The 12,709-nt window shown below is 34.7% G+C and overlaps 1 protein-coding gene across 1 annotated transcript in view; it reads right to left on the bottom strand.

Moving 5' to 3' along the window:
* Positions 1–12,709, bottom strand: part of LOC113435640 (cadherin-19-like) — a 71,855-nt gene that overhangs the window by 15,962 nt on the left and 43,184 nt on the right. Inside the window, exons 5-9 of the mRNA XM_087931025.1 lie at positions 12,542–12,700; positions 8,970–9,154; positions 6,735–6,991; positions 5,775–5,911; positions 2,551–2,672 (exon numbers count right to left, since the gene is read on the bottom strand). Coding sequence (XP_087787151.1) covers positions 2,551–2,672; positions 5,775–5,911; positions 6,735–6,991; positions 8,970–9,154; positions 12,542–12,700 — 860 coding nt within the window. The remainder of the gene's footprint in view (positions 1–2,550; positions 2,673–5,774; positions 5,912–6,734; positions 6,992–8,969; positions 9,155–12,541; positions 12,701–12,709) is intronic.

The following is a 12,709-nucleotide window of genomic DNA, read 5'->3' as shown; positions in this document are numbered from 1 at the left end:
TTTTATACTCATATTATGATATCTGGCTCAGTTCTTCAAACATCACATGCAATCTAATTGACAATCTGTTCTGTGACTTTTTTCCGCTCTGTAGATTCTACTTTCCCCAAAATTGTGTTTATGATTATTGTTTGATACAGTAGACCAATGTTTTTGAATCTTGGGAATATTAAGATGAGTGGCTGGGGAATTCTGGGAGTTGATGTCCACATATCTAAAACTTGCTAATGTCGAGAAACACTTTACTAGAGTTCTGTATCTTCCAGGACGGTGATCAAATTGTAGAAAATGAATTGGAATACTGATCTCCTATCTTCTCCTTTGATTTTTAACATGGGGCAAGAAAATTGTAGGAAGGAAATGTATAGTTGTTTACTCCCCTTAACCGTTCTTCATCAATTCATGCAATAGAACAGCAGTAGAAAGTGAAAGGCAATTTAGCAGTTTTGTCAAAACCACTGAAGGTCTAGACTCTAGTACTTTGCACATTCATCAAGATTACATGCATAAACAAAAAAGTGTTGTTTTGCTCATACTGCTATAGCAATAATCTTATCCTTTTTTGATCTGTTCTTGCTAATGTCAGTCATACATGTATGTATACCACACATATATTGTTTCATATTGTCCCATCCTATCTTGAAGATATATATTGGAATTTGTGGTTAAAATTAAAATCATGGACTCATGGGGAGATTCATCTATTTACACAAAACCAATGATATTCTTGCTCAACTATGCATACAGTTACTGGCTTCATAGGTTTTGTTTTTTTTTGAAGGAGTCTAAAATAGCAAGAAAATCTTCCTTCATAGTCAGCATGCTCCAGTTAGACCAGGGGTGTCAAACTCACATTGTCATGGCATCGTCACATGATATATCATGACTTTTTTCCCTTCACTAAATTGGGCATCAGTGTGGCCAGCGCATGATGCATCTGGCACATGGGCCGCGAGTTTCACACCCCTGAGTTAGACAATGGCATTGCATGCTTATAAAATTCACAATGTAGAGATCAACATGTGCTCATCATGTTATCATGATGATTATTCATATGTCAGACTTCATGGTCCAGTTACATTATCATATAATTGAATGGTATGACAATACACATATTCTTGTTTTGACACTATCAGAATCTCTCAAGTAAACCTAGTTAAAGAAAAAATTGAAATGATTTTTCTCAATCATATGATGGTATGATTATGAGTGGTGCAGTGGCCTAGAGGTGGAGCTCTCGCTTCACAATCAGGAGGCTGTGAATTCAACCCTATATAGCGGCAGATATTTCTCTCTCTGGGCACAATGAGTAACTATCTGTTGAGAACTCTGGCAACAGGAAGGGCATCCAGCCAGTAAACACTCAGCTCCATTCATTTGCCTCAACTCCACCCCAATGCAAGGGATTATGGGGTCATTAAAAGACCAAAAATAATAATAATGATGCTATGATTGTATCAATTGAGGATACAGATACACAGAAATAAAGCTTTGATGAAGGCAACAATACACCAAAAAATAAAATAAAATAAGATTTCTATTGCCCAAGTTATATAATTTAATATTTCAAGTGGAATAGGAGATGATGCATTGTTTTGATTCTTAAGTTTCTTAAGATTTGAAGAGCACGTCTATTCCTCAGGTTTATTAGTCTTGTGTAGAACTAAGAACTAATCAAATTATGGCTACAGGGGAGGATCGATGTCTTAGCCAGTTGGTGCACAGTTTTGGTCAGGAAATGAAAACTAAAACTCAGTGGAATTGAGATTATTCTGCACATACATTTGCTCCTTATGACAGATCAAATTCAGTCCCATCATTGAACAGAACTTTGCTCTTAGAACTGCCCAAAGAAACTAAAATTTATATCAACAGCTAAGCCAGAACTGCAAGTGGTTGACATTAAAATGGCAGGAAATGATTCAGTAACCCTAAATTATAGAAAGAGGACAATGCAGATTGGATCATCTCTTGGAGCTCCAATGCTGTTTTATTTTATTTAAAAATATATTTTCAGGTCTATGCTCACTTTATAACAGTGAAGGATAAAGCATAGAGAGAGGTAAAGGAAAGCTAAGCAGAGGATAAAAAACCCTTCTTTTTTTGTAGGTAATAGTTCATTTTTAATCCCAGCACACAACCATTTTGTAAAGGCAAACAGAACAACACATGGTTATGAAGATGCAAGAAACATGATGTCAGGACAAAGCCTCTCTTTGAATTTCTGATGTAGAAGAAAAAAAGAATAATGTTATAACTAGATAAGTTGTCAGTGGTAGCTGAAAGAGTTTACTCCAGATGCATGCATGAACAAAATTCTTACAAGATTTCCTACAACTAGAACAGGGCTGTCAACTCTTGACCCATTTGGCCGAATGTGTCACATGCTGGACATGCCCATGCCTGGTTTAGCAAAGGGAAAAATAATCACAATACGTCATATGATGTTGCCATGATGACATGAGTTTGACACCTCTGAAGTAGAAGAAAGAAACACTGGCAGATTTCAGGAGAATTTTAATGCTTTTTACAAAGTAATGTTAGTCTTACCTGTCCAGCTCTTGAATTCTCACACACATAAGTCTCATAGTTTTCTGCAAATTCTGGCGCATATTCATTTGCATCAAGAACTTTAATATAAACATTTACTTCTGACATTTGTTTTGGGTTTACTAAATCACAAGAAAACAAAAATAAAAAACACAGCAGAATGGAAAGTCAACAGCTTTTTCTCTACTATTAAAGTTCTCTCTCTCTGTCTCTTCAAAAATTGTTTCTAAGGAACATTGTGATCTTCAGTTTAGATTTTAATAAAAAGTATTATATACAACTATATTCCACATTAATATATCACACAATAAAATAATCACAATAAAACCAGTACAGTGTTTTGCAAGTTATTTTTTTGTATATCATGTCATAAAGAATCTTCAATAATGGTGATATAAGAAATGATTAATAAAAAATGTAATGAACAACCACAAATATTAATTCAGGCGCATTAAGTATTTGCTTATTGATATAATATAGCTTGTCAAAATTTAACAGCAAATAAAGTTCATATTCCTTTATGAGTTCAAAAATAAAAGGAAGGAAGGAAGGAAAGTAGGAAGGTAGGAAAAAAGGAAGGAAGGGAGGGAGGGAGGGAGGGAGGGAGGGAGGGAGGGAGGGAGGAAGGAAGGAAGGAAGGAAGGAAGGAAGGAAGGAAGGAAGGAAGGAAGGAAGGAAGGAAGACCTAAGAGGTCTGTTAGGGGGCGTGCCTACTGTCCCTGTCCTATTGTTTCTTTTATTTTTCTTATATGTATCCATGTATTCATAACTATGTTTTTACTTATACCTATTATCTTGTAAGCAATTGACAAACCAAATAAAATAAAAATAAAATAAAATAATAAAGTTTTGTACCTAATTGAGTGAATATATGTTAAATTCAAATCCTTTTGCACAGATGGGTCTTTGCTTAAGGCATTCAGAAAAGCACTATATAACAGTGAATTGCTCTATATTTAAATTATCAAGATGATTTGTGAGCTGTAAGCTAGACAAATGTATAAAGCCACACTTTTTCCTTAATTACTTAAGTGAATTAAAGCACAATATGGTACAATTTACTCTGATATATATGTTCAACACAATTCAGCGGACTTAAGACCTGGAAAATAGGCCTTTCTTACTGCAAGAAAGTATTCAAAAATTGTGGCTTGTTCAAAATTGAAGAAGCTTCTTGGATAAGAATTGAAATGTCTTCAGATCAAAAATTATGTCCAGCTGCCATTTGAAAAAAAAAAAAGCACCTTTGGAATTACTTTTGTCTTTTTTTCTATTTTTTTTAAATAGGTTTTTTTGTTACCTTAATTGTTTACCTCTTTGGAACTGTGCACATTCATCAGCCTAGTAAGATGTAAGTGCTTATTAAATAAATAATTAGAATTATAGTTAGATAGTTTTGACTTCTTAAAATAATTATTAATAATATTTTATCATTAAACTTCTTTTGCTACGTTTTTGTGATTTTAAAAAAGAAAAAATCTAAGAATATGAATGAAAACAGTCACGTAATGCCTTGACATTGCAGATATAAAATCCACTATTTTTAGTACATTTAAAATGCTGTATTCACTCAGCTAGGATTCTGAAAAAAAATTATTGAAATGATTTCTCCTTTTATTTAGCTGAAGTGTTTGTCTGCATTATTCTTTTAATGAAAAATCATAGGCTTGTCCTATTGAATAACCAATCTTAAGATAAACAAAACTGTCCCTTTATGATTTGCATTTACCTTTTTGTTATGCGGAACTAAGAATTTAGCAGAGACTGAACTAAACAAAGTATTTAAAAAAACACACACAAGAAATAATGTCTGAAAGGCAGGGTGACTTACAAACAAATTCACAGATTAGGCAACTTGCAGCTTGCATTGGAATTTAAGATAACCCAACAGAAGAACTATATAGTAGGACTGTAATTATATAGCCAATGCTTTTCAATTCCAACTATATTTATTTGTTAATCAAATGTACTAACCACTCATCTCACCCAAGGAGAGTGCATAACAATAGATAAAAAGCAAGAAAATGAAAATGCAAAATACAACTATATAAAAAAACCTATAGATATCTTAAAAAAACATAACCCATAACTGAAGGATATAAAAATATATCCCTCAACAAGTATGATATCTAGACATATCTCAAATTCATATGAGATCCAAGCTTGGTCACATAACCAGATCTTAAGAACCTTTCAGAATATCAAAAGGGATGGGGCTATATAGAAGTTTAACTGAATATGCCCTCCATTTCAGAATTAATTTCCTGACTGGAGTTCAGTTAAATGCTGGGTAATTTCATACCACTAATAAAGAATAAAGTGAAATTAACTTTAATAATTCATAAATTAATAAAGAAGTCTGTGAAATTAACCATTGACTAATATGAACTCCTTTATCAAGAGAACAATTTTATATCCTTGCAGTGTACCCGAAAATATTAATTATTTCTATTATACAGATAGTCCTCGACGTACAACCATTCATTTAGTGACCATTCAAAGTTATAATGTCACTGAAAAAATGACTGATGACCATTTTCTACCTGAATGACCATTGCAGCATGCATATGGTCATGGGATTTACATTTGGATGCTTGACAACTGGTTCATATTTGTCACGGTTGCAGTATTCCTGGGGTCATGTGATCTCCTTTTGCCACCTTCTGACAAGCAAACTTAAATTAGTAACCGTGTTACTAATTTAACAACTGCAGCGATTCACTTAACAAATGTGGCAAGAAAAGTTATAAAATGGGGGCAAAAGTCACTTAACTAATTCCCACCCCATAAATTCTGGGATCAATTGTGGTCATACGTTGAAGACCTACCTGTATTACATTTTTTTTTCCCATTCAAAAGTTCTATTTGATCAAAGAAATTAAAATTTTAGATTTAACCCCAATAGACACATCCCTTTCCTTAGTGTTACCTTTTGAACCAAGCAGCAAAGAAACAAAAATTCTCAACCGCAAAAGATGGAACCTTTGGAAAATAATTGCTACAAAATGATAGTGGTATCAGAGACATCTGCAAGGGTAGTTAAATAAGTCAAGTGATGATGGTAAATGCATGAGCCAAGTTCTGGTCCTTTTTTTACAGGCATCATAGCAAGATGGGACTGGATTTCACCATCAGAGCTGCCATCTTGACTTTTTGACATCCTTTCCCACAGATGCCCCTGCATAATGCACTTTTGGGACAGGTACCTTAAATCTCCTACTCACTTGATTCTATAGCAGTAACAGTTAGGTTGTGCCAAATCTGTTTCTCGCGGTCCAGATGTTCAGTTATACTAATTGTTCCATTGTGGGCATCGATACTGAAAAACTCCTTTACGTACTTGCGGTGGGCAATAGAATATCTGCACATGAAAGATTTTTTAAAAGAGAAGGAAAAAGAAGAGTGAGTTTCTGAGACCTGGAATACAAAAAAATCCTCCATAAAGAAGGATGTATAAACTATTGTCAGTCAAGAAAACAGAATTGTGTAGCCATGAATATGGATATGTGGGCTTTGGCTATTCAGAAATCATGAAAAATGAACAGTGATAAACATTTAAAATTCACTGCTGCCAAGATCAAAGCCCCTCTTTTTATGCGCTGAAATATGTTCATACCTGTATTAGAGTGAAGCAAATGTAAAATGCATTATTCATTCCTCTTTCACAGACAGGCTCCCAGCAGATGAAGGACTCGATTAAAAAGAGACAGTGAAGTGCCACTTGTGAAGTGACTCACACTGGCAACTAAGTTGGGCTACGGCAGTACATTTTTATTGTGGCTGCTTTGAAACAATGTCAAAGGGAAAAAAGAAATACTAAGAGGAGAAAGGCAAAAGAACAACTACCACTTCCATTAAACATAAAGGATAGAAAACCCTTGGAACCAGGAGAACAAAACCGATAGATTTATTTTCACTGACTTCACAGACTTCCCTACCTCTCAGAGCCAGAAACTTTATGAAAGTTTCTTTTTTTTCCCCCTGAATCCCATGATGCAAGGGATACAGTGCAAGCAGAAGATTTCTCTACAACCTCCATTCCAATAAAATAACTACATGTGCAATGTTCAGGCCTACATCAATGATCTTGGGGAGTAATCGTCAATGGCACTAAAAACCATATAATAATATTATTATGTCCAGCCATATCTATATCCAGGCCTATCTTAAGATTTGGGGTGTACCTGATTGGGCTGTCAATATCATCTGGATCACTGGCACTCACAGTTCCCACCAATGAGCCTTTCAAGTTGTCTTCAGCAACCTCCATGAAGAATTCATCTAATACAAAAACTGGAGGTTCATCAGTATCCTTCACTATGATCCTGAGAATCGTTTCATCTTCAAACTTAGTGTCTTTTTCAAGGAACCGTTTTTCAACATGCCTGTTTATGCCTTTTACTTTGATTTTGTATGCCCTTTGGCTTTCATAATCAACTGTCTGTAAAAAAGAAGAAGAATATCCAATACTGAGAAATTAACAATAAGCAGGTAATTGAGAAACATTGCTTTGGTTTCATAGGGAATGTTTTCAAAATAGCATGTTATCTATTTCATTTTTCTCCCCTAAAGGGAAGAAAATGTTAGTGTAATCCTCATGAGTGCACTTTTTTTACAGTTAGCTTTTTTATTAGTTGATTTTGGTAGTATAAGTTATGATGTGGTGTTTCATCCTGTCCAGTGATCTACACTTTCCCTGGGTTTTCCATCCAAGAGAAAGAGAATCATCATGAACAAATCCTCCAATGTTTCCCAGCCAGGAAACATGGGGAGATAAGGAAGAAGCAGAATTGTGGAGAGAGGGATCACTTCTGGAATGGAATGAAACAATTTGCCACAGCCTTCTCACCATGGCCATCTCACCATGGCCAACTTTCAGAGGCCATCTTGCCACAGCCAACTTTCTGTGGCCATCTCTCTGTGGCCAACCCAGTATGGTTATCTCAGTGTGGTCATCTCGCAACAGCCAACTCACTGTGGATAACTTTCTGCAGGACAATTCTGTGTAGGATAACTCACTGCAATAAATGTTATCTGCCACTGTTTCCTCAACGTTATTTCCATTGACAAAAAATGGAAATAACGTAGAAGAAACAGTGGCAGATAACATTTATTACAATGGGTTTTGCTGTGTGGATTGTCTGGTAGGGAGTTCTCTCGCAGCAAGTGGGCCACAATGAGTTGGCTACAGTAAGATGGCCATGGTGAGATGATTGCAGCAAGTTGTCCTAGATCCCTTCTGGGGGCGGGGGCGGGGGGGGGGAGACAGCAGAACACATAGTCTTTGCAATGAACAGTTATGATTCTCCATAAAAACAGAAGAAGCATTGATTGCTGCCCTTTACCGCCATTTCATCCTGGGCTGCTCATTTGGGTCATTATGTTCTCTGCCAGGAGTGTCAAATGGCAGCCTGCGGGCTGGATGTGTCATGTGCAGGCCACGCCCACCCCAGCTAAGCAAAGGTAAAAGAGGTCACAATACATCATGTGATGTCACATGATGTGATTGAGTTCGACACCCATTTGATTTCCACTCATTATGTGTCCACTATACCACAACTTTTTATAGTACTTCAGTAGCAACACAGGCATGTTGGAAGGAAGTTACACAATTGCAATGAATGCTATTTCTTTACTTCTAAGAATCTGGACCATCAGTTCTCTGTTTCCTGAAATTTCTATGGGCCTAGAGTGGAATGAAGGAATAATCTGTGTCTTTTGGTTTGATATAGTAAGATGAGTACTGAGTAGGAACACTATAGAATATATGAAGGGAGTGTAAAAGAATGCATGCATGCGTGAAAACATTTTGGAAAGCAAAGGAAAAGAATGGGGACTATTGAGAAGAAAACAGTCCCTAAAAGCAACAAAGGTAGACTCTGGGAGATTCAATCAATACAGGCTATCCGTTAAGGCTTGTCTTTCTTATACAGATTAGAAGGTCGAGATGCCAGGACTGACTGATCATAGCTTGAAAAAACCATAGTCTGAGCACCAAACCAGCTTCATTGCCAAACCACTACAAACCAGACTGGAATTTTAAAAGCAACATTGGAAGTAAGTAGTTTAGCCTGCAGAACAAAATTAGACTTAATAAGGACTGCTCGAAAGAGTTATTACAAGGTAAGCCAAAAGAACACATTTCTTGAGACAATCTGAAGTCGGTAGAGTTTAGCGCAGAATATTTAACTTTCTCAGTCAAGAATGATTAACACTGTTTGTTTCCAGGTATGCAACAAGTAAACTGCCTATTTTATGAATATGTTATATTGATTGTGCTAATGTAGGACAAAACGTTAGAAAAGATGACAGAATGGCTTTTATATTTATTACAACTTCTTTCCATCCAACCATATAATGAGTAAAGCTGTTTGATTTTGCCTGTTTCCCTATTTCTTATGTAACAAATCACATCTCACCTTGTTCAATATGACAATTCCTTCCTGGGTGTCATTCTTAGTAATGATACAAATGATATGTGGGTTATCTTCTTCTATTATATAATCCATAGCTGCATTGTCTCCTATGTCACTGTCATTTGCCATGATTTTGCCAAGGATGGTGCCCACGGGAGCTGCCTCGGATACATTCATTTCATAGCGCTCTTAAAGAAAAGGCAATTATCAGTACAAGCCTGATTAAACGTTCATTGTTCATTTGACAGCAACAAAATGTAAATCGTGATCCTTTCTGAGAATCACATTGTTATGTAAAGATTTGTTGTAACAAATATTTCTTTGTGCTATTAGCTCATTGTCTTTAATAATAGCTTTTGACTGTTTAATTTAACCATTCTTAAATTTCAAAAGAAGTAGCTGTATAGAAGGTTTTTTTAAGTATTGCAATATAGAACTGCTAAATCTCTTGTGTCTGAAGTTTTTCCTTTTAACCTGACACATTTATACCCTTGTTTATAATTAGAATAACACCAGCAAACAGTAGAACATCAAAATATATCAAAGTTCTTAAATTTGAATACTGATCAATTCGAAAATCCACTTTCCAAAGCAGATAAAATAAAGAAAATTCAACCATCTTTTATTTTTGTTATATCCATATTATTGTCACCTTTTTTCATTCACTCCTCCCCCTCTTCTCTCCTCCCCCTCTCCTGGAAGCTTCCTTCATACATCAATCACATTGGTTATGCTTCTGCTACCAGGACATGATATTCCCTCAAAACCCTTTTCTCCCCTTGCTTTTATCCGATTCTTTTTTCTCTATTTTCTTTTCCTAATTGGGAAATGAACATACTGGTCTTCTGATGTGTCTCCTTCATTCAGAGCAACTAGTAATAAATAAATAAATAACAACCGCAAAGCCCAATATATGTATTAAAAGAAAAATAAAAACAAATACATTAACGCAACTACAGTAAGGTTTTATCACGTAAAAGTCTTCTGCTCTTACATATGCAAATCAAGATTCTTCTGAACTGTTTATTTCAAATTACCTTATAAATTTACCCATAATAAATTTACCCATAATAAAGAACAAAGTCTCTCCCCCAACCCTTTAGTTAGTTACTTTGTTATGTAGCATTTTTTTATTTTGTTGCCTTTTTAAAAAAAATTAATTTCAAGATAGAATTTTGTGGATAACTGGGAGCCACCATTTAAATAAATTTATGTAACATCACTGTTCTTGTTACTGAGTCATGTCTGGGTAAGTTTATGCTATTAGCTTGGAAACTAACTCTACAAATTTGAGGTTCTATCTCTGTTCTAAGGCAAGGGGTATTTTCATTTTCCTAAGTTAAAAATCTGTTGGATTGTTAGGAACTGCTTTGTTTTCCATGTTACTCCCTATTGGTTTATCACTTCACTACTTCATCTTCCTAGGATTTTTGTCCTTAGATAACTCTCATTTCAGTACTTCATTATATGTTATATATGTATATCATATAGCCAAACTTGAGTAGTTGTGTGATAATCATTCAGGAAGACAGAAAAAGAGATAGCTTTAAAGATGAAGCAGAGAGGAAAATAATTTCTTCCAGTAGTATAATAATTTCTTATTTTTAAAAAATTGTGAGCTTCCAAGACTTTTTTTACATGACAACTTGGTGCAGCATTAGCATAAAATAACTGGCATTTAGTAAATTAAAGTTAGAGGCAAATTGTTATGGTTTATTTATTTAAATTTACTACATACTTAACTCCGATGGAATTTTAAAAGTTTTTAGAGATAGATTATGGCAAACAACTAGCAATAACAACAGCGCTTAGACTTATATACCATTTCACAGTGCTTTACAACTCTCTCTAAGTATTTTACAGAGTCAGCATATTGCCCCAACAATCTGGGTCCTCTTACTACAATCTATTCTGTTTTATTGTTTTACTGTTGTACTGTTATTTATTGGTTTTATTGTCAGTAATTGGTAACTGGTTATTGTTTTGAGCCCTCCAGATTTGCTTAAGATGCACAGCCATGTAAATCTTTTAAATAAATAATCAGTCAATCAATCTTGGATTCCTTCTATGGAACCAGTGTGTTTTATATGAAGTGGGGAAAACTCAAATGATATACTTTTTGTTTTAACAAGGCTGAAACACCATGTGGATGCTACCTGGGAAAGACACATTTTATTTATATTCTGATGTTAGGGTGAACTGCCATGATCTATTTTATCTAAACTTCTTTTAAGAAGTGATTAAGAAATTTCAGGTAGTACAACATACAGCTGCTTTCTCAATCCCAGTGCTAATTTAAACTTGAAATGTTGGGTGAGGTACTTTCACTTGTAGCAAGCTTAGTTGCCAGTAGAGATCCTTCCCAGTTATTGTAAGAGAGAGATTGGCAAGTACAAATTTAGGAAATGTATGAAAGGACAGTTATATATTATCCAATATATATCCAATATATTTTGAGCTTAGAAGCATCTTCAGGTCATTGTTCTCATCAGAAAAGATCTCTAAATCCTCTTGTTTTTCCTTAAACTGTATTCTTAACTGCCTTACTATTGGTTTTAATGGCAATGTTTAACATTTATAGTTTGTATTGATTATATTGATTCATTTGAAATATGAATATAGTGTAAAGGTTTCATCCTTAAACATATTCCAGTGCATAAATAAAAAAATGTAGTACTAACAATGCCTATGGATACAATGAATGTTAAATTAGTGACAGCTCTGTTTGTCCTAGACAAAGATGAAAAAAATATCTTCCTAACTTCCTTGTCCATTTATTATTATTATGGTTGATTGCATAGTCAGCCAAATGTTGAGACTAGATTTGGCATTTTTATCCACCTGTGAAATTCTTCCCAAGGACCTGGAATAGACAGGCGCTGTTGTTTGATGGTGTTAAAGGTACTGTTGCAGGATGTAAGCTGTTCCAAGAAAGCTGCCTTTCTGGTGGTGATGTTGTCAATGGTGCTGGTGTTCAGATGGTGCTCCAGATGTATCCAAGGTACTTTCACTATTACTACTATCTTTACTTTCTTTTGCTACAAATGCTTATAACTGCCTGTATTTTCATGCCTTTGTATTCTGTTATTTTCTTGAACTCTTTCTTGTTATTCTGCTGTCCAGAGACTGCCATGTCCATATCCAGACATTTTTGCCATTCTTATTGACAGTTGTTACGTCTGTGATTATGTGGCAGGTATGTGTCTATTTGTATTTTAAAGTCCCAGAGCACTTTAACTTCTTCTTTTTCTATTTCTTGGTCTAACTACCATCATTTTTTTTCTTGAAGACAAATGATTATGGAAATAAAATATGGTATGATTATATTTATTGTATTAAAAATTATTCCAGAAATAATTGATACATACTGTTTATATATCAGTACTAAGAATTCAGTGACAAAACAAATTTTCTTAAGGTTCCTTGATGAGGGAAATGAAGTTCATACATAATAATTATTAAATGTAGGCACAGTGTAATACTAGCTTTCAATTACTGTTAACATACTAGGAATACAATATCTAATTGCATGGGTATTCAAACGGTAAAAAATGATGAAAATACATTCAACTTACTATGTTGAAAACGAGGAGGATTGTCATTAACATCAGAAAGATTAATAGTCACTGTTGTTGTTCCTGAAGGTCCACCAATTTGTTTGACTGTAGCTTTGATAACAACAAAATACTTATCCTGGGTTTCTCTGTCTCCTGGATAGGCTGTTCTAACCACACCTATATAAT

The sequence above is a fragment of the Pseudonaja textilis genome, chromosome 3, assembly GCF_049901715.1.
Source record: "Pseudonaja textilis isolate UNSWEBS1 chromosome 3, rPseTex1.2, whole genome shotgun sequence".
NCBI lineage: Eukaryota > Metazoa > Chordata > Lepidosauria > Squamata > Elapidae > Pseudonaja > Pseudonaja textilis.
Note: the sequence above shows the minus strand (reverse complement) of the source record. Positions and strands in the feature narration are given on the sequence as shown.